Source organism: Phytophthora sojae (assembly GCF_000149755.1).
Source record: "Phytophthora sojae unplaced genomic scaffold PHYSOscaffold_3, whole genome shotgun sequence".
In the NCBI taxonomy this organism is placed as follows: Eukaryota; Oomycota; class Peronosporomycetes; order Peronosporales; family Peronosporaceae; genus Phytophthora; species Phytophthora sojae.
Window position 1 is genome coordinate 3,987,846 of NW_009258117.1, and position 22,281 is coordinate 4,010,126.

General features: G+C 55.8%; 12 protein-coding genes across 12 annotated transcripts; 6 read left to right on the forward strand and 6 right to left on the reverse strand.

Annotated features, from left to right (window-relative positions):
• Positions 1 to 1,252: 1,252 nt before the first annotated feature.
• Positions 1,253 to 1,489, reverse strand: PHYSODRAFT_411192 (hypothetical protein; the record flags this gene model as incomplete). Its single annotated transcript, XM_009524947.1, has 1 exon — positions 1,253 to 1,489. A coding segment is annotated over one exon (237 nt), but the record flags the coding sequence as incomplete, so codon positions are not given.
• A 762-nt stretch (positions 1,490 to 2,251) lies between these two features.
• PHYSODRAFT_495488 (hypothetical protein) lies at positions 2,252 to 3,149 on the forward strand (the record flags this gene model as incomplete). Its single annotated transcript, XM_009524948.1, is given in 2 exon segments — positions 2,252 to 2,669; positions 2,686 to 3,149. 2 exon segments carry the CDS (start codon positions 2,252 to 2,254, stop codon positions 3,147 to 3,149), a joined length of 882 nt encoding a protein of 293 aa, XP_009523243.1.
• A 99-nt stretch (positions 3,150 to 3,248) lies between these two features.
• On the reverse strand, positions 3,249 to 3,881 carry PHYSODRAFT_445115 (hypothetical protein; the record flags this gene model as incomplete). The annotated part of the gene is made up of 1 exon (XM_009524949.1): positions 3,249 to 3,881. A coding segment is annotated over one exon (633 nt), but the record flags the coding sequence as incomplete, so codon positions are not given.
• A 1,743-nt stretch (positions 3,882 to 5,624) lies between these two features.
• On the forward strand, positions 5,625 to 6,026 carry PHYSODRAFT_440134 (hypothetical protein; the record flags this gene model as incomplete). The annotated part of the gene is made up of 1 exon (XM_009524950.1): positions 5,625 to 6,026. A coding segment is annotated over one exon (402 nt), but the record flags the coding sequence as incomplete, so codon positions are not given.
• A 21-nt stretch (positions 6,027 to 6,047) lies between these two features.
• PHYSODRAFT_442103 (hypothetical protein) lies at positions 6,048 to 6,311 on the reverse strand (the record flags this gene model as incomplete). The annotated part of the gene is made up of 1 exon (XM_009524951.1): positions 6,048 to 6,311. A coding segment is annotated over one exon (264 nt), but the record flags the coding sequence as incomplete, so codon positions are not given.
• Positions 6,312 to 6,930: 619 nt separating this feature from the next.
• On the forward strand, positions 6,931 to 8,629 carry PHYSODRAFT_345492 (hypothetical protein; the record flags this gene model as incomplete). The annotated part of the gene is made up of 1 exon (XM_009524952.1): positions 6,931 to 8,629. One exon carries the CDS (start codon positions 6,931 to 6,933, stop codon positions 8,557 to 8,559), a length of 1,629 nt encoding a protein of 542 aa, XP_009523247.1. The 3' UTR covers positions 8,560 to 8,629.
• Positions 8,630 to 8,645: 16 nt separating this feature from the next.
• On the reverse strand, positions 8,646 to 10,717 carry PHYSODRAFT_313163 (hypothetical protein; the record flags this gene model as incomplete). The annotated part of the gene is made up of 4 exons (XM_009524953.1): positions 8,646 to 8,723; positions 8,765 to 9,727; positions 9,799 to 9,967; positions 10,047 to 10,717. The coding sequence occupies 4 exons, from the start codon at positions 10,715 to 10,717 to the stop codon at positions 8,646 to 8,648; spliced, it is 1,881 nt and encodes a 626-aa protein (XP_009523248.1).
• A 135-nt stretch (positions 10,718 to 10,852) lies between these two features.
• On the reverse strand, positions 10,853 to 12,153 carry PHYSODRAFT_543878 (hypothetical protein). The gene is made up of 2 exons (XM_009524954.1): positions 11,232 to 12,153; positions 10,853 to 11,135 (listed from the first exon to the last, which is right to left on the reverse strand). Exons 1-2 carry the CDS (start codon positions 12,132 to 12,134, stop codon positions 11,046 to 11,048), a joined length of 993 nt encoding a protein of 330 aa, XP_009523249.1. The 5' UTR covers positions 12,135 to 12,153; the 3' UTR covers positions 10,853 to 11,045.
• A 2,114-nt stretch (positions 12,154 to 14,267) lies between these two features.
• On the forward strand, positions 14,268 to 15,293 carry PHYSODRAFT_445842 (hypothetical protein; the record flags this gene model as incomplete). The annotated part of the gene is made up of 2 exons (XM_009524955.1): positions 14,268 to 15,023; positions 15,150 to 15,293. Coding segments are annotated over 2 exons (900 nt in total), but the record flags the coding sequence as incomplete, so codon positions are not given.
• A 1,033-nt stretch (positions 15,294 to 16,326) lies between these two features.
• Positions 16,327 to 16,776, forward strand: PHYSODRAFT_298633 (hypothetical protein; the record flags this gene model as incomplete). The annotated part of the gene is made up of 1 exon (XM_009524956.1): positions 16,327 to 16,776. The coding sequence occupies one exon, from the start codon at positions 16,327 to 16,329 to the stop codon at positions 16,774 to 16,776; it is 450 nt and encodes a 149-aa protein (XP_009523251.1).
• A 170-nt stretch (positions 16,777 to 16,946) lies between these two features.
• Positions 16,947 to 17,495, forward strand: PHYSODRAFT_495149 (hypothetical protein; the record flags this gene model as incomplete). Its single annotated transcript, XM_009524957.1, has 2 exons — positions 16,947 to 17,309; positions 17,394 to 17,495. 2 exons carry the CDS (start codon positions 16,947 to 16,949, stop codon positions 17,493 to 17,495), a joined length of 465 nt encoding a protein of 154 aa, XP_009523252.1.
• Positions 17,496 to 17,643: 148 nt separating this feature from the next.
• Positions 17,644 to 20,765, reverse strand: PHYSODRAFT_558912 (hypothetical protein; the record flags this gene model as incomplete). The annotated part of the gene is made up of 2 exons (XM_009524958.1): positions 17,644 to 20,125; positions 20,212 to 20,765. The coding sequence occupies 2 exons, from the start codon at positions 20,763 to 20,765 to the stop codon at positions 17,722 to 17,724; spliced, it is 2,958 nt and encodes a 985-aa protein (XP_009523253.1). The 3' UTR covers positions 17,644 to 17,721.
• Positions 20,766 to 22,281: the final 1,516 nt, after the last annotated feature.

A 22,281-nucleotide genomic window follows, 5' to 3' on the forward strand; every position in this document is an offset into this window, starting at 1 on the left:
ATTCAGAGGCACGCGTTGTTGATGTAAATGATGTCCCGGCCGCAATCTGACATTGGGTAGAAGTAGTGGATATCAGATTGGTTGACGTTAGAGATGAAATACCTGATGAGATGCTACTATTAGAGTCTAGTACAAGAGCCTTTGATGCTTCTGCAGTTCCTGCTCCGGTGGTAAGATCTAGATAGTTCAGCTCAACGGTAGATGCTGCGCATCCAGCAAGCTTGTTCAGCTCCGCACCTGTAGCATTGAGAGTATCTCCCCTGAGTTGAAGCGTAGTAGGATTGATATTCAAGGTCGTTGCATTCATAGTTTGAGTACCTGACTTACTAATCGTATCACATGTGATCGTAGGCGATGATATTGAAGTCGAAGCTATAAAGTTTCGTGATATGGTTAGATCGCGAATGCCTGAGTAATCTTTCGTACTATTGAGAACCACAACGCTACTGGCTGAAGCGCCCCCTTCGATAACATTGAGAAAGTAAGCATGATTGAAATTTATCCAAGAACTGACTCCATCCCAAAATTTCAGATTCGGAATGAATAAACCGGTTCCACCAGCGCTAAGGGTTAGATTGCTAAGCGTACCTAGACTAGTAATATTAGGCTGAGCAGCGGTTTGTAGCGTTCCTGTTATCGACGTCGCTGTGAGCGAGCTCAGGGTTCCTAGGCTGGTAATGTTGGGCTGAGCAGCTGTTGTTAGCGTACCCGATACATTACCCGAGCAATTTACAGCGGTTAGAGTACCTAACGATGTTATATTAGGCTGAGCAGCAGTCTGTAGCGTACCAGTAATGTTAGTTGCAGTTAGCGAGCTAAGACCTGTAATGGATCGACTTGCACCAGTAAAGGTTAAACTGCCTCCGATAGTCAATCCAGTAAGCGTACCTAAGCTGGTGATATTTGGTTGAGCAGCCGTCGCTAGCGTTCCATTGATGTTTCCACTCACGGTGAGCGACGAGAGTGTCCCTACACTAGTTACGTTGGTCTGAGCAGCAGTTGCCAATGTACCAGATATGTTTCCACTCACGGTGAGGGCCGATAGCGTGCCTAAGCTAGTAATATTAGGCTGAGCCGCTGTCTGCAGCGTGCCAGTAATCGACGTTGCCGTCAAACTACTGATAGTAGCAATTTCACCTGATGCACCAAGCACCAGAGCTTTGTTGATAGCGGCAGTACCTGGAGTAATATTAGCTACATACGTTGGTACGCCTGAAACGGAAGCACCATTAACAGTTAGGCTACTACAGCTTAGTGCTCCAAGACCGCTGATGTTCCCACCACTTCCAGGGACAAGCGCTACACCAGGTGATGCTACGCCTTGAGAGACACCGGTAATGTACGTCAAGCGATAGTCATACTTGTTCAGATAAAGAGTCTGAGCATAGTCATACGTTAGAAACTCGCTGGCATCCAATTGGAGAAAGAATGCCGGATTATAAATCGGCGATGTGAATATCGGGCTAGGATAAGAAAAACCTGAACTCATCTTTGTTTGATCCTATATAGTTTAGACGATAATCATGAGCGGTATTCCAGATTTCGGAGCTTCAATCCCTAAAAAATTCAAAAGCGCCTCTATGGGTGATTTTCCAGCACCTGACATCAAAGCGCTGTTTAGAATGGTGGTTCTGGGGCCATCGTTCTCAGGGAAGAACAACTTATGTATGTTCATCCTCAAGCATTCTCCTCACGTATTTGCTCATCTAACGATCATGCTCGTAATCCTCACCAGGAGTTATATGAGTATCTTCGTGATAAGCTTGATGGCTTTATCACATTCATCGACCCTGACTCGCCTCCGAGTGTTGAACGGGTACGTCATACACCAATTAATTCCAATAAGCCTGAGCTGGTCATCATCGATGACTACAGCAACGATAAGCTTCTTCAGAAGAATTTGTTCTCACATTACTTCACTAGAGGGCGCCACTTCAAGCTATCAACCATCTTCTTGAGCCACAGCTACTTCGCAACGGACAAGATGATCAGATTGAACTCAGAGTACGTAGCGATCCTGAAAGCTAATTCTAAGCGAGACCTCCAGATGGTTGTGAAAGATTTTAATATCAAAGGAGTAGATGAGCGTTCAATCGTCTATTATTACAACAAAGCCACGGAGCGAAAGGACCAAATGCTCTTCATTGATTCGGTCAAGTGTCAGATCAGGTATAACTTCGATAGACCGATTCGTATCGAGGAATAATTCCAATTTATCAAACAAAAATATGCCTACAAACATATAATCAATATGTCTAGCTTTATCAAACTCGACAGCACCAATCTGGTACAAGATGGAACCAATTCAACCTGGAAATACTCCTTTCCCGGATCGGCGGCTGACTTCCGCGATGTAGTATGTGCCATTCAATCGATTTCGATGTATAACAGCGAGTATAATATTGATTCAATGCAATTTCAGAACACAACGTTCAAAATCGAAGTACCTACCGCTGCAACTACATCAACAATCAGTGTATCCCTACCTGATGGTATTTATTCGTATGACGATATCAACCGAAGCATTCAGACTGCTCTTGTCAATGCTGGGGCGTATCTAATCGATCCGTCGGGGAATAACGTATTCTATATCGAAATGAGTGCTAACAGTGTCTATTACGCTTGTCAGCTTGATTTATCTCCTACGCCTACAACTCTACCAACTACCGGTGGAACATGGACCAGAACCTACCTCCGGTTTATACTCCTCTGGTGGTACTGGATTGCCGACTACTACTCGCGTTCCTCGACTGATCATCGATAATGCTGAATTCGGTAAAGTAGTTGGTCTCACAGCGGGTACATACCCCTCCACATCAGCTACTGTTGCAAGTGCTCAGCTATCGAACACCATTCCTCAGATTCACCCGACCAGTTCCTACATCGTTCGTTGCGATCTGATCAAAAACGAATACGTGGATTCTGGTGATATTGTCAGTGCTTTTGATAGAGGTGATGCCGCTATTGGAAAGGTCATTTCATACAAACCGAGCCAGTATGCGTGGATGAACTGTCATAATGGCGCTCGAGCTAGTATTACACTCAGTATCTATAACCAAAATGATAAAAAAGTGATTTTCAGAGATACGTCGGTATCCATCATGCTTCTGATTCGTCCAAAAAAAAAGACATCCAGAGTATTTTGTTGACGGCGGCTACAACGTAAACGAACCACCAGTCTTACGACGTGCCCTGAGCGCAGCCATCTTAGCCTTCATCTCTGGCGAACCCTTCCCTGGACGTTTCTTTGCTACGCCTACACCATAGCGGCGACGAACCTCCTTTCGCACAGATCTGATTAGATCCTCATGTTCCGGCTTGGTAGCTTTTGATAGTAGGAACTTCTCTCCAGCATCGACCGCGTCGGTGATGACCCCCTTGCGCTTCGTGTATGCAAGAGCATTCTTTGCAGCCTTCTTTACGTCAGCCATTGATACGCGACCTCCTTCCTTGTCGCTATCGGAATCATAAATACCAATGCCGGTTAGGGACTTGATTGCAGCTCTGGCTGGAACAGCAGCCGTTGGCTGACCAGCATAAGTAGCTAAAGCAGGAACCGCCGCATCAACGGCTCTGCATAGTAGACCTGAATCCTTAGCAAATTTGTATGCAGACTTGATCCCTCCCCATACTTTGGACCAGATAGAGCCTCCTTGAGCCTTTTTGTAGCCCTTCTTCACTTCGTGCTTGGTAATGTCGAGTCTGACAGCGCGTCCAGCTTTACGAGCCTTGAGCGCCTTTTCAAACGAAGCAGGGTGGAGATGGATGACTGAACCACTACCCTTTAGTTCGCTTGAGGTGAGGCTAAGCTTACCAGTCTTGAAAGCTTTGGTAAGCTTCCGCGCAGGGATATCACTGGAGATTGTTAATTCGCAATACATGATTACTATATACGTTGAATTAAATTTATTCCAGAATTGTCAAATTTAGATCTTTCATTGTTTTGAATACATCTGGCTTACGGTATTGCTTCGAATATAGCCATAGGACACAGAATGGTCCACAGTAGTCTCCATAGGATCCTTGGTATTGCTTGGTGTTCTATCGATCGATACCATACTTCTTTGGTGGTCCTTCCCCTATACTATCGAATAATTCACCATTATGAACCGCCATCCAGTGTCCTACCTCAAGATTAGGAGGGCGAAGTAGAATCAGAAATGACCCTTTCTTGGGGAGATGGGACTTTATTTCATTTGATTCGAATATATTATCGAGTTGAACGTTCATTTTCTCAGCGAGTTCGATGAGATCATGATCTGAGGTGATTGGCTTGATGAGGTGCGACATAATATTTAATTTTATCAAACTATATTAGGATCCATATAGATTCAACGATGAGCGAAACTCAACTATCCGATCAGTACTTGTACCAGAGCTCGCTTAAGAGCGACCCAAGGTATCTTCGAGCAAGCGTGTACCGCACGTTATTGACCTAAATCAGGGTTCGTACCAGAATGGTGTCATCACTATCGATGCTACGGCTCAGCTTAACGGTTCCGAGGGCTTCGCAAGCCTTCGTGATGCCTACGTTATGCTTCCCTACAAGGTGTCAATGAAGAATGGTGGCACTGCTCAAACTGCCGCTATGTGGTACTCTAAAATGCGGAAATTGGAACGTTGTTGATAGTCTGAGTCTGGAACTAAACGGAAAGACTATCGTCTCTATGGCTGACTACAAGCTCTTTTGGAACAACGTTCGTGCTCATACTGGCTACAGCCCTCAGTACGTTGAAAAGCACGGAGCTGAATCGTTCTTGTACCCTGACGCTGCTCAGTCGGTATCATACAGTTCTGGATCCGCATCTACCAGTGGTGATGGATATTCAAACACCATGGCATTCTCGTCTTCTTTTGCTGTCTCGGCTCCTCCTGGTGGTGCAACTATTCCTAATGATGGTTTCGTTAAGCGCCTTCTATCGAATCCCCCTACGGCTGGCGCTGACTTCTCCAGCTCGTGGCCGTCGGTAGGTGGTGCTGCTGCATCGACTACCATTTCTAACCAGACCTCGCGTGGAGCTTTCGTAGCTGGTGGTACTGCTGCTAACGCAATCATGGGAACGTGGAACTACATGCTTAAGATTAAGCTCACCGATCTGCATCCTATCTTCCGTGAGCTTGACTTGATGGCTAACCCTCAAATTCGCCTGCGTTTCCGTGTGAATCAGGGAACGTCTGTAGTCGCGGTAGATGCTTCAAAGGGTATGTCGCTAACCTCTACTACTCTATCGTCTGGTAATAGTTGTCCGGTCATGATTGCCGCTTCTGCTACCGGTAATCTGATGAATGGTGCATCTGCTGGCTTAAGTGTTGCTTGGGGAGCGGTTGTAAATGCTCTTGAACCTACCATCGATGGTACATACATGCCTTTTACTACTGCTCGTTTGTATGTCCCTTTCGTTCATCTTGAGAACCCTCAAGCTATTATCTCTAAGCCGGTTAAGAAGGTTTGCTACAATGATTGCTACGCACAGTGGTTTTACCAGCGTGCTGGTATTGGTAAGTCCTCGACTCAACTAAATGCTTCTTTCGATTTACAGCTATCGGCAAGTGTTAAAAACGCGAAATATGTTGTGCTTTTACCATTCGCGGAACAGACAAACAACTTTGCTTCTGCTACTGTTCAGCAGTTCCAGAGCCCCTTCGATAGCTCTCCATACACGCTTCAGCCCGGGTCGTCGATTCGCAACTTTAACGTTCGTATTGGCTCGACTCAGGTGTTCGATATCAGTCATGATTATGATTTCCACCACTTTACCGACGAAATTGCTAAGATTTCAGCGATTAACGGAGATCTAACCCCTGAGCTCGTAAATGGTCTACTTGACTATCAGACGTGGTCGCTCACAAACCGCATGCTTATTGCCGATGTCAGACGCCTGACTGAGCGCGATGTACCTCAGGCTATTCAGATCCAAGGTACGAACGCCGGATGCCAAGGTGTGAATATGCTGATCCTCGTAATTAGCGAACAGGAACTAACGTTCGATAGACTAACCGGAGAGGTTCTAGACTTCACTACAGCGTAAGTAAAAAAAGATATTTTTCACGAATTGACTTTTTCTTAGCCAATCGAGATAGCCTGGATCCAATTCACTGATCTGCTGTAAAGATTTGCCTCGATGCTTACCCCACGTCATCATATAGGAGTTATCGTTATTTAGGAATCTTGAGTGAAGAAAGATTTTCATTTCCTCGCTAATGTTGAGACTGGGTTGGTTGTGAATCCAACGACAGTATCCAGGATCATTCTTGAATACATCCTCAATGGATTGACCTTTGTATTTTCCGAAAGATAGTTCGATCGTCATGGGTATCTATATACATAGCCTCTTAATTTTTTTGAAAAAAATTTAATTCTGAAAATGACGTCGTAATGTGCCAGTAATTATTGGGAGTTTCATCTTACCCTCGCATGTGCGACTACAGGGTCGCGCGTCTGGTCGCTGGCTAACGGACGCCTCCTCGAGCTCTGAGGTGGTTGAGAGGTCGTGTAGGTAAAACGGACGACTATCCACAAAGATCGTTCTAGCACCGTTCTCGGAGGTAAAGTACGGTAAGAAATTATGAAAATAAAAAACTGCCGGCGTAATGTGCCGCGACCCACTACTCCTGCTCTCCTCCACGACGCTGTTCGTCAGCTGCAACGCGCGCTGCTGCGCGTGCCCATTGAGGCTCACCCGGTCCTGTTGCGCGCCTTGGTCGACTGAATTGAGCGTGAGCGTGATCGCCGCTTGGTCAGTGGTGTCTAGCTGGGCTTGACGCGGCCGGTTAAATGGCCAGGGGGGGCATTGATTAAGGTCAGAGACTCGCTGGGCAGAGCAACTGACACCACTTTAATCCACTTTAATCGAAATTGCCTTTCTCACACGTCGCACATTTCGGGGCGCGTCAGCCACTCATTTTGGTTTTTGTATAGGAGACCGACCGATGAGCGAGCTCTACAAGGAGGCGGCGGCGCTGCTGCACAAGCTGGAGCTGCGGCAGGGCGGACTCAAGAGCCTGGCGTACGCCGAGTCGACGGTGCACAAGCGCAGCTCGTTCGCGCTCGTGTGCGAGACGCTGCGCTACAAGCCGCTGCTGCGCAAGCTGCTGGCGGCCGTGCCCGAGTGCCACAAGGCGCTCAAGACGCCCAAGACCGCCAAGGAGCCGCCCGCGCTCGTGTTCGTGGCGCTCTACGACCTGCTCTTCGGCCGGCAAAAGATCCAGGGCGGCGGCTACGTCAAGAAGGCGCTCGTGCAGCACCAGACGGCCTTCCGCGCGGCGCTGGCGCGGTTCAAGATCAAGCGCAAGGTGGCGTCCAACGAGGCGCTGCTGCCGCCCGAGAACCGTCAGCAGCACCTCGCCCTGCCGCGCTACGTGCGCGTCAACACGCTGCTGGCGTCCCCCGAGGAGGCCGAGGCCTTTACGCGCGAGTACGACGCCAAGCAGGACCGAGATGTGCGCGATCTGCTCGTGCTGCCCTCGGGCACGGAGCTGCACGAGCACGAGATGGTCAAGAGCGGCAAGCTCGTGCTGCAGGACAAGGCCAGTTGCTTCCCGGCCTTCGTGCTGCACGGAGAGCACGCCGACGCCGAGGACAAGCAGGGCGACGTGATCGACGCGTGCGCCGCGCCCGGCAACAAAACCAGTCACCTGGCCATGCTGCTGCAGCAGCAGGATGGAGACGGAGAGGACGGCGCTGAGCCCAAGCGCCACGTGTTCGCATTCGACCGATCGCCCAAGCGTCTGGAGCTTCTCAAGCGGCGCATGCAACTGGCCGGCGCTGCGACGCGCGTGCAGGCCGAGCTGATGAGCTTTCTCGAGGTCCCCGTGGACGGCGAGAAGTACCGCAACGTGCGGAGTATCTTGCTCGACCCGTCGTGCTCTGGGTCAGGAATGACGAATCGCTTGGATCACTTGCTGGACATCGCGAGCTCGCGTGACACGGTACTCGAACCGGAAGAGGGCGCCGAGTACGAAGAAGACACCGCCAAGCGCCTGCAGTCGCTCGCAGACTTCCAGCTGGAGGCTCTGCGCAAGGCGTTCTCGTTCCCGCAGGTGGAGCGCGTGGTGTACTCGACCTGCTCCATTTTCCAGAAGGAGGACGAGGAAGTTGTTGCTGCGGCCTTGAAATCGGAGGAAAATGTCCGCGCGGCTCGGCCGTTTGTGCTGAAGCCTGCTCTGACATCCTGGCCGCGTCGAGGACTTGAAGTCGCGGGGCTGTCGGCGGAGCAGGCCAAGACGCTTGTTCGGGCAAATGGTCTGGAGGACTCCACGAATGGCTTCTTCGTGGCTTACTTTGAGCGGGCTGACAGAGTTGGCGGCGAGGCGGTAGCAGCAGCAAGCGACGATTCTGACAAGAAAACTGAGGCACCAACGACCGCATACGTTGAGTCTACTGAAAAGGAGGGACTGGCTGAGACTGCTGCTACTGGTAAGAAGCGCAAGGTGCTGTCTGCTGCTCAAAAGGAGAACCGCAAGCGTCGGAAGCGCGAGAAGCGCAAGAAGAACGGCCATGCCAAGTCAAACAAACCGAGTAAAGAAGAGGAAGAGGAAGTGGAAGAGGAGGAGGAATAAAATGTCTCATATTGTTATAGCGAGTAGGTACGTTCGAGTTGTGTATAATTGCAATGGTTCCTTTGCTTTGAACGTTCAGGTGTGTTTCATAAGTGAGGGAGTTCTACTACTCGTTGAAGCTGCTGCTGCTTGAGCTGCAAGATCTCGTACGGTTGATGGCCACTCTCCATTGTAGTGCCTTCAGACGTTGCTGAAAGTATTCAACCGACTGCGCCCCCTTCTCCCGCTCAATCTCCTCGAGTTTGCTGTTACTTTGGACTGCAACGAGGTCGTATTGCCGGCGAGCGTTAAGCACCAACCCGCTCTTGGCATGCAGTCGGCGGTTGTTCGACGCCATTTTGTCCTGCTTCTTCCGAAGCCACTCCACGCGCACACCGTCCTCTTTCCGTACGTCTCCAGTGACTGCCGCCATGGCCAGCTCCAACTCCTGCAAGTAGTTGATGCCGCCAGTGCGCTTTAAGGTACGCACTTGCCACCGCGCGCAAGGCGACAGAAGAACCGAGCTTGCGGTCGCGCTGCCACTGCTGTCAGTGCGACGATGCCTCTGTTGCTTGTTGCCGTTTTCGTGACCATTTCTGTGAAGGTGCAGTACTTCTGAAGGCGATTCGCGTGTACCTGAGGATACGCGCATTCCTACACCGCGCTTCATGTCTTCATCGTACACGAGGGCGAAATCACTGAGCACAAGGTACACAAGTGAGCAGTTCACCATCGCGTCATTCACGTCTTGCTCGCTGTCGGCCCCACCAGAGCTTTCCACCTTCGCCACTTGTTCGTGCTTTCGAGGGGTGTATCTCACAAATCGCCAGCGCGCCAACCGCATAATGCCATCGTTAGTTTCCACGGCATACTCGCGCGTGGCGGCGTCATCACCGTAGTATTCTTTCGATGGTGTCAGCGCCTTCATTGCCACAATGCGAAAGCGCTTGTGCTTACTTGGATCCGTGGTGGTTGGAACCACCGTAGATTCTCCGTCGTCAAGCCACCCCGGACAGCCAAGATAATAGCTTGTGTCACTGAGAAGTGAAGTGAAGTCATCTCCATCGCCGCCGTCTTTCGTCGGGTCCAAAGTTTCATTGCGCAGTGATAGAGCTGCTGGGTCGACACGGAGCCAAAATTCGTCCGTGGCCGTGACCTCGTCGTAGCGAGACGGGTTGCGGAAGTCAACCTGCGCAGGAACACGAAACGAAGTCAGAGGTTGCAGAAGCCCTGATCCACCACAAAGGTAAAACAACGCACAATAGTGAAGGTCATGTGGGGACCAGCAGAGCTGTCTTTTGCGGGACGGCTGCGGCCATCAGACCCGATAGCGAGGGGCAAGTCGGAGCTGGAGGAGAGCAGACAAATTTGGTCGCCAAAGTGGATCGGCGTCTTGGTCGACGTATTGCCGTCCTGCATCCCAGCACTCCTGTAGCACACGAGCAATTAATACTGTTAGATCCTGTGACCAGTTGAAGTGAGCAGGAGCGGCTCGTGCCGAGACGTACGGGTGCACACGCTTCTGCGTCGAGGTGTTCACTCCATCGCGCTTGAACTGGAGGAAGGCCAAGTGCGCGTTCTTGATCTCTCTATACACCGGCGGCGGGGGTGGTGCCAACGACTTGGCTTGCTCAAACGCGCGTCCGCCTCGAAGCAGCGCCATGGCCCGCACGAGCTTCTCTCGCAGCGACTCACGCACCGCCGGCGCCTCCTCCTCACTCTCCATTTCCTTGAGCGCAGCAGCACAGACCGCCGCCAGCTTCTTGAGCAGATCGGCCTTTGGGACGAGCGCGGCGCGGCGGTTCTGCAGGTGCATGGTCTCCTCCCTGTAGATCTTGTTGGCCATGAAGTTCTGGTACTGCTCGAAGGACGTGGCGGCCTCGGACACCTGCACGCGGTCCTTCGCTAGGCGCGGCAGGGCGTTGCGCCGCCGTCGAGCTCGGTGGTCGTCTGCGCACTCTGCATCGATGGCCCTGCGGGTGCGGCGCTTGGACGCGACTGCGAGTGTCGGGGCTGGCGGCAGCAGTGGCAGCGAAGTGGAGGAGCGGAGCGGCAGTGGCGGCTGGCTCAGCTGCTGCTGCTGCTGCAGCACGTGGAGCAGGCTGTTGCCGGCGCGCACCCGCACGACGCGCTCGCGGCTGCGCTCCACGAGGTCGCGGTGCAGCTCGCGCTGCGCCATGGGGTCGTTGCTGGCAATGGCATATTGCGCGCAGTACACGATGAGACTTCAACCTCTTGACCTGGTCAAGTTGATGTAGCCATCGAGGACGTGGCGCCTACTGTACACAGCCGATACACAAAAGTCTAAAAGACCAAGATGTTGAAAAATATAAATTTGACGGAGATTTAGAGAAAGAGGACCGCCCGCCGCTGCGATCTTCCGGCGGAGCGGCGCGCTCGTCGAAGGCGACACCTTGCCATCATAGAATATACCGGAGCTACGATTCGTTACTCGTTGCATGTGCACCATCCACCCATCGTCTGTCTGAGCTCTGCGCGATACCAACTTACACTGAACCTTCCACGACGCTCGACTTCTTCTCCTCCTCCTCCACGGCGGCGTCCTCGGTGAGCGCCGTCACGCCGGCCTCCACGTCCTCGTCGCTGTCCTCGTCGCTGTCCGACTCGGACGCGGCGTCGTCGTCCACGTCGGCCTCGACCTCAGCGTCGGCGGCGCCGTCCTCCGCCAGCACCGACTTCTCGGACGCGCGCTTGCGGCTCTTGGCAATGGCCACACCGGCCACGCCCACGATGCCCACAGCCGCGCCGATGAGGCTGCCAACGAAGGCGCCGTTGTGGCTCTTGTCCTCGATCCAGTCCTTGGCCTCGGTGGCGAAGGACACGCTCTCCTCCTTGGTCTCGGTGGAGGCGGTGGCCACCTCCTCCTTCTTCTGCTCGGGCGCGGCCTCCTCCTCCTTCTTGGGCTCGGGCTGGGCCTGCTTCTTGGCGCGCGGCTTGGCGCCCTTGATGATGTCCAGGTCCACGTTGCCGCGGTGCACGCGCAGGTGGATGGACTTGGCGCCCTCGGGCACGTCGATGACCTCGTCTACGACCTCGTCGTCCTCGAAGTCGAGCTCCTGGCTGTAGTCCTCCGAGTCCTCCAACTCCAGGTCCACGGAGCCGTCCTCGAACTGGATCTCCGTGTCCAACTCTCCGCTGGCGTCCAGGCTGGCGTCGGCCGAGAAGTCCAGGTCGCCCGACGAGCTCAGGTCCAGGTCCTGCTCGCCCTCGCCGCTGTAGTCGAGGTCCTCGCCGGGGCCCAGGTCCACGTCCAGGTCGCCCTCGCCGCTGAAGTCCAGGTCCAGGTCCTGCGAGCTGGAGATGTCGAGCTCCTCGGAGCCCTGCAGCGTCACGTCGGCCGAGTCCGAGCCGTCCAGGTCGTACGAGTCGTACGAGTCGTAGGACTCCGAGTCGTCGCCAGGCGTCGCTGGGGGCGCGCCCTTGGGCTGCTGCACCACCTTGGGCGCGTACTTGGTCGTGTGGTGGATGCCCGACAGCGCGCGGCGCGGGTGCGGGCGCAGCGCCGACACCTCGCAGGCGGCCAGCGTGGACGCGCACAGCGCCAGCGCCAGGGTCTTCTTCACGGAGAGCACCATATCTTCCCAAATAACCGCTAGCACGCAAGTCTCGTAGTGAGCACCTCGCGCAAAGGCGGCTCACCTGGAAAAAAAATCAGGTTTCCATGAACCCGGGTCTCATTTCACTTAGAAAATGTATGCATCGGATTTAACGGGGATGAGATCTGCAGCTATCTCAAAGCCACCCAACTCAGAAAACCAGGGTTCAAAATGAGTTTTCCGATGCATTTGCTTCAAGCCTCGCCAGGCGTCGAGAATGGAGCCGAGTGCTGTTGCAGTGCTGGCAGTGCACTCATGTGCTGATGCACACTTAGTATTGCTAAATCCTTGCATCTGGATCCGCCGCCACATGCTCCAGGGCAAGCCCCAAGAACGAGATCTTCGGACCGGTCGTGCCGAAAATCTTTTGGCAAATCTTTGGACGGGAATTTGGACGGTTCCGGGGGCAACCTCGGGGCCAACACCGGCGCCGAACGGGCGCTCTCAGCCAACCGGTCGATACACCGAGGTCTCCTCTACTCCACATTTCCTTTGCTTCACACCACCAGCCCTTCGTTTTGAGAAGCGCCAATCATTTCTACAAGTAAGTAGGCATACTTTTTCTCATCATCTGCGCTGAGCTGTTAAAGTATATCTAGCCCCTACCGAGCCCCGAAGTACCGACAACGCATTGGCGATGCGGATTGTTTTTCAACAAAAAGCGCTACAACACTACCGTCGCGTATTCGCGGTCGAGCCAACAACACCGACCAGCACGCCTGTAACACAGTGTGGGAAGCAGCTACTGTGTTGCGTCGGGCTCACAATTGCGCGGCCTAAACTTTTGTACCTGCTTCACTTCTCGGATATCACGGGTCCAACTCTATGGTACCCAAGCGCTCTAGCAGAAAATCTCCAGCATGAACAACATACTTGCAGTCCTGGCAGTAATATGAGCCGATGCATGTTGGCCGCACTGACGCGGCATGCGCTTTGAGCAAGAGACTTTGCTCAACGTTTGTGTCCGTGACGTTGAAGATGTTGACACATGGCTACGTACAAGTTTTTAACGCATTTCTTAAGTGATTATAAGCGTATCAACGGGCACAAAATACTATATTATTTTTAATATTATCGAAATAATACAACTCGTGATAGTATTGTTATACAATGATAGTATGACTAATAGTACAAACAAATAGTAATTTACATTCACTACTACTAACAAATGAAAATCTGCCACCTTCCCGACAAGACTGTCAACACGACATACTATACATGCTTGTGAGAGCTCAGATGGCTTCGTGACTGTGCAATGACAGCAAAATCAGAAATCGGTCCCGCAACTTTGCCTGCGACTTGAATACTCGCACAAACTTTGTAACTTCGATAATCATCTTCTTATCACACTCAGAGGACCAACTTGAAACGTGAAAATGTTGTGCCCTCAGCTACCCCATTTTTCAAATGAAAACACGGGATCAGCTTTTGGGCGTTGCACCGCTACGTAGAACGCTTGGATGGGTTAAGCATTTACTTTGATTTGTGTCGCTGTCTCGAGCATGATTCATGATATGTTAATGGGGGTTATTACAGAATAGTGCGCCCCTACAAATAGATATGAACGTATATTAGGCAAGTTGTTGTCTAGTCGGCCAAAGCGCTGCCTGCACAACTTCCAAAATACTCCAAAGTAGGGAGCAAAGAAATACTTTCCCCGCAAATTTTATTGTCGGATCTCGTATCCCGCCAAGGATGTTGGCATCTCTCTCAGATGTTTGAAGTTCAATTTTTGTGCCTGAGACTCCTCTGCTGAACATCATAGAAAAAGTGAAAATCCGATGCCTGATTCGCAGTAGTAAAGAGTAGTAAAATAAAATATGTAGGCTTAATAATACTATTATTTAATGTGGCTTATTAATGGTATAGTAGACCACACGGTATCATTAGTCATAATACTTTTTTTAATCTTATCTATGTACTTTTGTCTTAGAAATGCTAACGGTGATATCAAATAACTTGTCTTTTGTAAAGGGCTATTTACTGCAAAACTATTCAATTTCTAAGGCTAGATATGTAAACTCGCATTCCTACCAGCCAATCAGCAGCAGCCAGCGGTCATAGTCGTCGTCTTCGTCGCCGCAAACGACGATGCAGGGGCAGAGCGTGACGCTGGAGTTCCTGCAGGGCCTGAGCGACGCCGGCAAGAAGGAGGCGCTGCAGTCCGCCATGGCCTGGTGCTCCACCAAGGAGCTGCGCAGCTTCTGCAGTGGCATGGGCGTGCGCGTCCGAAGCAAGCAGTACGCGGTGTACCACACCAAGGCCGGCTACACGGAGCTGCTGACGCATCTGCTGCGTGCCAAGAGCGCCAGCCAGGGGCTCACGGTGGGGCCAGCGCCGTCGCCGTCGATCGTCGTGACGCCCGTGCAGCGCACGCGCAAGACCAAGAACTGCAACCTGCGCCTGCTCAACGTGCTCTTCTCCGAGGCCATGGCGCCCTTCCTAAGCGGCATGAACGCCGAGCCCACACAGGCGGCGGCGGGGGCCGTGGGCGGCAACAACGCCTTCTGGACCAGGTTCCGGGCCGAGTTCGTGAGCGCCAAGGCCGAGTACAGCCGCGTGGCCTTCCAGGAGAGCTGCCTCACGGGCTTCAACCTCTCCACGCCCGTGCCGCACTCCTGTGTCAAGCTGAGCGAGATGTGGACGGAGCTCTGGATGGCGTACAACAGCGCGCTCATCCGGTTCACGCACTCGACGGACCCGAACTTGGAATTCGTGGACTGCTGCCCCAGTCGGAGCGATGTGTTCTACATGCGGTGCTGGCTGACGGTCAAGCCGGACCTGTTGTCGGAGATCTGCGCCAAACTGCCAGCAAGCATCGGGCTGGGTGGCATCTCGCTGGGCGCTCCTGCGACTGAGAACGAAGAAGTTGGAAGTGCGGGAGGAGAGCTAGTCGAGAGCACAACGCCTTCGAGGAAACGCCCGCGCAGTGCAATGGGCAAGGTGGTCGAGTCGGTGGAGAGTGACAGCGCACCTAAGAATAAGGCCGCCGAGCGAGCATTCTTGATGCAGTCTATCAAGCATGCGGTTGAAGTGATGACGATGGCTCGTGGAGCGGAGGTGGCCCCGGACGTGATGGAGACTGTAAAGTGCGAGCTGCAGCAGTGCACAAAACGTTTGAAGAGGATCCAGCAGGAAGAGAGAGAGGAGGATGAGGAGACAGAGGAGGAGAAAGACGACCAGTAGTGTGTGGTGTTTGGGACTATTTATCTGGATGGCATTGAAATGGAGTGGAGGAGAATGGTTCTGGAAATGTGGTTCAGGCTTCAGAGATGCTGTGACACAGCTCCCGACAAGGAGAACTATTGTACTTATTCAAAACCATGCCAGTGCTTGGCGGCCAAAGCGCTTGAAGGATTGTGGGTGTTCGGCCACGCCTGGACCGCTTGCAATAGAAACAACGCGCCCAAAGTGGAATGGACTCGTAGTCGCCGGATATCGTAGTGGTCGGCGACTGTTGTTTGATCCGCAGCACTGCCATCGCTCTCGTGAGAGCTATCGTCGCTTTCTAGCGTTGAGTAGCGGATTGGACTTTGCGGGGCGCTGTATCCTCGCCTTGAAGTACCGGGTTAGTCATGCAGCGACAAAGGACCGGGCACAGCTTCAAGTGTACACTCGACCGCTTCAGCTTCAGTCGTGGAGGTCCGTCGCCAGTCACATTTGATGCGACTTGCACCCGCACCGGCATCTCGAGATTCGCAGTGGCGGCGGCACCTGCGACGCAGGCTGCGCGGCTCCGACGACGCCGTCCGGTGCTGCGCCGCATCCGGAGCGAGCTCCGGCGCCCCCATCGCGGAGCCAAATCCCAGTGCGTGGCGGCAAGCAGCGGCCGCGCGGACAGCGGCCTGGTCTGCGCCTCAAGTCGCCTGCAACACCGGCACGCCGGACCGGCGGCGGCGACGACAGATGGCCCCCAATTACTCGAATCGCGCATAGCGCCGCGAATATCCACATCGACCGAGCGCGCCCGGCAGAAACGAGCCGAGACAAGCGCCGCCGCGCTGATGAGTGTGTGTGTGCGGGGCCTGCCGCCGTTGTCGCCGCTTGTCTGTGCTTCTTGGCTGCGGTGGCAACAGCAGCAGCAGCAGCAGGAGATCCTCATTCCAGAATTTGCAAGCAAGAGCGCAACAAGCCCCAACTCAAGTCAACTCAACTCAACCCGACCACCAAGATGCTCCCGCCGCCATCGCTCACGGTCGTCCAGATGCTCGCGTCGGAGGAGGCCGCCGCCGCGCAGCAGCAGCAGGTCCCGTGTACCTGCGGTGCCAAGGACTTCGTGCTCAAGCGCAAGCAGCAGCAGAAGAAGCTCGCCAAGGAGGCCGGCACCGTCGAGGCCAAGCAGGCGGCCAACGACCCCGCGGCCGGCACGCCCAAACTGCACCGCAGTCTGTGGCGCAAGCTGCTGGGCAAGGGACCCAAGTGCGTCTGCCAGAAGAGGAACGCCGCCACCTCCAGCACCAGCACTACCAGCAGCAGGCCCGGACTCATCCAGATCCCGGCCGAGTACGTGGGCTGCACCGTCGTGACCGTGGCCGGCAAGCGCGTGCCCTTCTCGCGAGACATGCAGCAGCAATGCCGCAAGTCGTGGACGCCGCTCGACGCCATTGAGGAGGACGAATAGCTCCGCCGGACCGTAAAAACAAATTCAAGTAACTTATTCACGCACTACTCTCTGTAGCTCCGTTCTACTTGCTTGGCTTGTGTTCTACCCTTGCTCTACAGTTGGTGCGATGTGGTAGGAACGGGACTGACCAATAGACGTCCAGCAGCCCATCGTTAGCGAGCGACTCAATGGCGCCGCGGGTGTTCGGCGTCGGCGTGGATGTGGCGCTGGTGTCGCGCTTCGAGCGGAGCTTCGCGCGCTTCGGGGAGCGGCTGCTGAGACGCGCCTTCCACCCGACAGAGATCGCCGAGTTCTACGCGCGCCCGAGCGCCGAGCGCGCGACGTTCCTGGCCTCGCGGTGGGCGGTCAAGGAGGCGACGTTCAAGGCCTTCCAGCGCTATCGCGTGCCGTTCCCAGAGATCCACGCGGTGCGAAGGGGCCTGGAGAGGCCTGCTGTGCCCACGGCTCTGCCGGTGACGGAGCACTCCAAGGCGCTGCGCCTGCAGTTCTCGGGCGAGACGGAGGCGCTGGCCAAGCGGCTGCGATTGGTGGTGAGGGCGACACGAGTTTTGGCTCGATGGGTCACTACTGTAACTAACTCGAGGGGGGCTATGGATGTTGTGCGTGTCTGGCAGGAGCCTCACGTGTCCATTTCGCACGACGGGGACTACGCGGTGGCGTACGTGCTGCTGCAGCAGGAGGTCGACGGCGAGCTGAGTGAAACAATGACAAGTTAAGATGCGTTGGCCTTGGCGTTGGTTTTGTGCGCGCTGCTTGTGCGGCCGAGGAATCTTGAGAATGTAGTGTGCTGCAGTAGGGGCCGTCTACCTGGCAGTGCTCGACTCGACTGCGTTGGGGAGGGAGCTTCTCTTCGCTGTGTGTTAACTTTCTTGGAGGCTTACTACGCACTAAGACATTCGCACCGGGAGGATATAATCGACTCCCTTCTGCGCCGACTCGGGTCTAGAACGACTCTTTTCGGATGCTGCGGCCGCTGTGGTCGCCGTAGATCTCGCGGATGAGGCCGATCACGCGCTCCACAGCCGGCAGCGAGAAGGTGGCCGCAGCCCTCGAGTCCCGACGTGCCTCCTTCAGCAGCTGATCCCATTTCTCGGCAGCCAGCGTGTCGGCCACGCCTCGGAATTCGCGCTCGTACTCCTTGCCCTCCGAGTGGGGGATCCCGCGCTGGGACAGCCAGAAGAGGTACGCGTTGGGCACGCGCTCCGTAGCGTCGCGCTGGTAGCGCGCCAGGTCGTGTGCGATGGAGCCTTCCCACTCCATGTACTCGCCAATGCGAGTGAGGAACTCTAACCGCTCGGGAGTTACCAGCTCCGACGCTAGCGCCAGCGAGTCGATTAGCAGCAGCAGCGTCGCTTGCCACCGCGTGGCCTGCACCGCCACGTAGGCCAAGAAGCGCTCCTCCAGCGGTTGGCCACCATCGGTGTTATCGTTGGAGAGCGTGCCGAGCTCGTAGCTCCTGACGATATCGTTCAGCAGTTCCCACTGCTCCTTAACCAGGCGAGCTCGGAGAAGCTTGTGCGGCACCTCCTGCTCGATGTGGTAGTGCAGCACCTGCCAAAGCGCGAGGAACAGCGGCAGTCCCGTCGACAGCAGCTCGTCGCCCGGCTCGACACTCTCCACCATCAGGTCGTGGAAGACCTTGGCGTCCAGCTCGTGCATTTCGCCATCATTGGCGCCGGTTGCAGACCCGCTGCTCGCCTCCAGGAGCTTCCGCATGAACGTGCGCACCTTCTCCGGACGCACCTCCATGAGGCGGTACGCAAGGATGTTGATGAGAATGGACAGCAGCTGCAGCTTGTTCTGTAGACTGATGTTCGAGCGCGACACCAACAGGTCGCTCTCCGAGTTCGAGGCGGAAATAACGATCGAGCGCATGGACGCCAGGAACATGAACATTTTCTCGAGTTGGTTGTAGCCCTTGTCGCCCAGCAACTGGCGCTGCAGAGTCGTCTGAGTCTTGTCGCTCTTGTTGGCAGCGTTCGGGGCCATGATCGCGATGTACTGCGGGTGCTTGTTGATGGCCTCAAACGCGATGTTCAGGCTGATTGTGCCCTCCAGGTCCGGGATCGGAATCTCCACGTAGAACATAGACGGCAGCGTCACTGACACTGGGGAGCTCGGAGGCGAGTTGCTCTGGATCTCAGAGAACACGGCGTGCGCGTGCAGGTACTCCTTCGCCGTCTCCACGTTGATCGACTTTCGCAGCAGCATGTAGCTGCACACCTCCGACACCAGCTCGCTCGGCGCACCAGCAGCTACCGCGATGTTTCGCGCGTGGAGAGCCATGTGGCCCTTCTGAATACCTGTCACGGCGATAGCACGAATTGCCGCGAAGTTCTGCGCCAGTCCGACACTCACGATGATGCCGCTCAGGTTGCGAGCCGTCGGCTGCTGCAGAATCGCGTGAGTCGCGGTGTAACCAGGGTGGGTCATCAACGCGCCTCCCTTGGATCCCACCGCGATAGGCATCTCCAGGCTGCCGCGCAGCACGCGCGTGCCGGAGCCGTCCTCAGCCAGGCCGATCTCGTAGTGCGAAAGCGACGCATACTGCCCCGAGCGACTGGCGTAGCAGTGCGCAGCCGACTCAATGGCGCGCCAGTCCTGGCCCGTGGCAACGGCCACGGCATCCACACCGTTCATAATGCCCTTGTTGTTGGTCACCGCGCGGTACGGGTCGATAGCCGCGAAGTTGTAGGCCTCGATAATGCGGTTGGCCACATCCTCGCCGTCCACGCCCTTCCAGCCGAGCTTCTTGAGGGGGATCTCGAACGTGGCGCGAGCGCGGCGCTGCATGCACAGATTGGTGAGAATGCGCAGACCCACGCGGCTCCGCGTGATCTTCGAGACCTCTTCGGAGAGTCCTTCGGCCACCGTGTTGACGATATTGGCGCCCATGGCTTCGCACACATCCACGTCAATGTGCACGACAAGGAACTGCGTCTGAGGCTCGGAGGCGTTCACTACGAGCTCATCGTCGCATCGGTTGTACCAGGCACTACCACCAGCGGCCGTGGCAGCCGCCCGTGCTGCCTGGCTGACCACGCGGCAGTAGATGTCGACGGCGCCGCCACCGCGCTTCTTCATGTTGGGGCAGAGCGTCGTGTTGGCGATCGACAGCAGCCGCTCGCGGTTGCACTCGATCGCAGCGATGGCGGCCGGGATGTCTTCCGTGCCCACGAGCTGGATCTGCGACGTCATGATGTTGCCGGACGTGGCCGTGTGGAAGCCGCCGCCAGCAGCAGCCACGAGCTTGGCGGCACTGGAGGCCGCCGCCACCACGGAGGGCTCCTCCACGGCCATGGGCACCGACAGACTCTTGCCGTCGATGACGAAGTTGAGGCCCAGACTGTCGACAAAAGGAAAGCGCAAAAGGGTGAGTGAACACGACGTCCCACAACGCAACAATTAGCTGCATGGTGATGGTGCACGCACCCGAGCGGGACTCCGAGCACGCCGATGCAGTTCTCGATCATGAGGTTGGCCGTGCGCAGCGGCAGCTCGCCGAGCTTGGCGGCCGGGTCCGAGGGCGGCAGAATGTCGGTGGCCGCGTCGCTGCCAGCCGACTGCTGGGCCTTGAGCGTCTTGAGCCGCGGGTACATGAGCGCCAGCACGTCGAAGCGCTCGCGCAGCGTCTTGTTGTAGAAGCCCGACCAGACCGAGGGCTGCGGAGCCGCCGCCGCCGCGTCCTGCTGCTTGGCGGCGGCGTCCCAGTTGTCGCTGGCGTCGTGGCTCGGCTGCAGCGGCTCGAACTGCTTGGCCGTGGCGGGGCTGCTACCGCTGAAGCACAGTCGCTGCACCTGGCCGGCGAGCGCGGCCACCTGCGCCGCCTTCCGCTGCAGCGTGAGGTCGGGCGCGCCCGCGTCTGGGGCCGCCTTGAGCGCGGCGCGCAGCAGCGCCAGGGTCTGGTCCAGCGCGGCCTCGAGCTCCGGGCGGGAGGAGCCGGCCAGCGCCTCGAGCGCGTCGCCGTGCGAGAGCTGGTTGGTCATGGCGGCCGGCGGCGAATCGCGAAGTGACGGACGCGGGTCCAGGCCAGGCAGGGACGTGAGGTGGTCGTCGCCGCCTCGGCAGCAGCTCGGGCTCGGGCTTTGGCCCCTCGTTTGCAGAGACGCTGCATAGACACGGCGCAAGGGCGCACTTTTTCGAGTACATGTGCACGCGAGCTAATTATACCCGCACATTACATGACAGCGCATGGCTTGCAGCAGGCGAGAGGCGGAGAGCCACAACACGACCAGGAAGCGGAGGAACCGTCGAGCAAGGCGCCGCGGAGTGGAGTGGAGATCGCGAGCCAAAAAGGGCTCTTGTTGTTCGCGGCACCCCTGGAAGAGCCTTTGAGCCTTTCCCCCGCCGCCCGGTCGATCCGACGAGATGCAGGCACCGAGATGCGAGAGTGCAGTGCCGCGTCGCGTGTGTGCCGTACAGTACAGTGCAGTGTAGCGTAGCGGCATCGGCTGTGTCGGCGGTGTGTTGCTCTGCAGCTGGATGAAGCTTGATGGAGTTAGTTCGTGCCGTCTCGCACTGGATTCGCGAGTTGGTCTCACTTGCAGGTTGAAGCGGGTCGTGCATTGCGGAGACCCGAGCGGCCCGGCGCGTTGATCATGACGTGGCGGGCGCGCGCCCGACGCAATCAGACGCTGCACATTGCAGAGGCCCCAAGTTGAAGTGGCTGGACCTCTCGCGAGGCAGAGCTTTGTGCCGGGCCGCTGGGATCGCTGGTCCTCGGCCACCGCAGAGCTGCCGTCCCTCGCCGTTGCTCATGATGCCCGAGTGTCATTGCGGACGCCGCGCGTTGCTGACGGCAGACCGGCCGCCCCGAGCGAGCACGTGCCGCGCAGGAGACCTGCGGAGACTCCGGATGCCTGCGAGTCCCGCCTCGGATGGTGACAAGGCAATTCAAGCGACGGGGGAATCGTTTGCTTTGACGACAAGCGAAATGGGATGTCGCGAATTAGATTGAGCATACTGCTGAGGTTTAGCAGAGAGCCCCACCTACATGCAGCGACAGCAATTGTAGTCTTACGCTCTCTGATGGTGTCATGCGGTCTAGTTTACGACGAACAGCTACAACTCACAGCTCGAGACCCCTGTTGGACCCACGTCTTGAGGAGCCGAGCAGACAGCGATGCTCGACAGCGGAACGCGCTCGCTTTGACACGTGTGCAGCACTGTGGCGTAGCTCATCTTGTGAACTTCAGACGAGTCTTTCGAGCGACTCGGCGACTCGGCAGCACGACGATCTCACGGCCGGGCCTAGCGCGGTCAAGACACAGATTGGTCCTCCTCTTCCCAGTCGTACTCGTCGTAGGACTCGTCTGGCCCCGGAGACCTGGCAGCAGTAGCAGCGAGTGGTTCTGCGGCGACCTCGAGTTCCGCTGGGGCTTCTTCCTCTTCTTTCTCAGTGGGCAACTCGGCTTCGTCCTGGCCTTCGGACAGCGCTGGCAGCCCCAATGAATCGTAGCTCTCCTCCTGGGCCAAGTCGTTGTCGTCGTCGTCGTCGTCTTT

What these genes read in the sequence shown, in the direction of transcription:
- PHYSODRAFT_543878 (XM_009524954.1), bottom strand. Translation starts at nt 12,134, where the DNA reads ATGGTGCTCTCCGTGAAGAAGACCCTGGCGCTGGCGCTGTGCGCGTCC. An exon ending in AGCGCGCGTCCGAGAAGTCG is followed by an intron (nt 11,136 to 11,231) that starts GTGCTGGCGGAG and finishes GACAGCGACGAG; the next exon opens with GACGTGGAGGCCGGCGTGAC.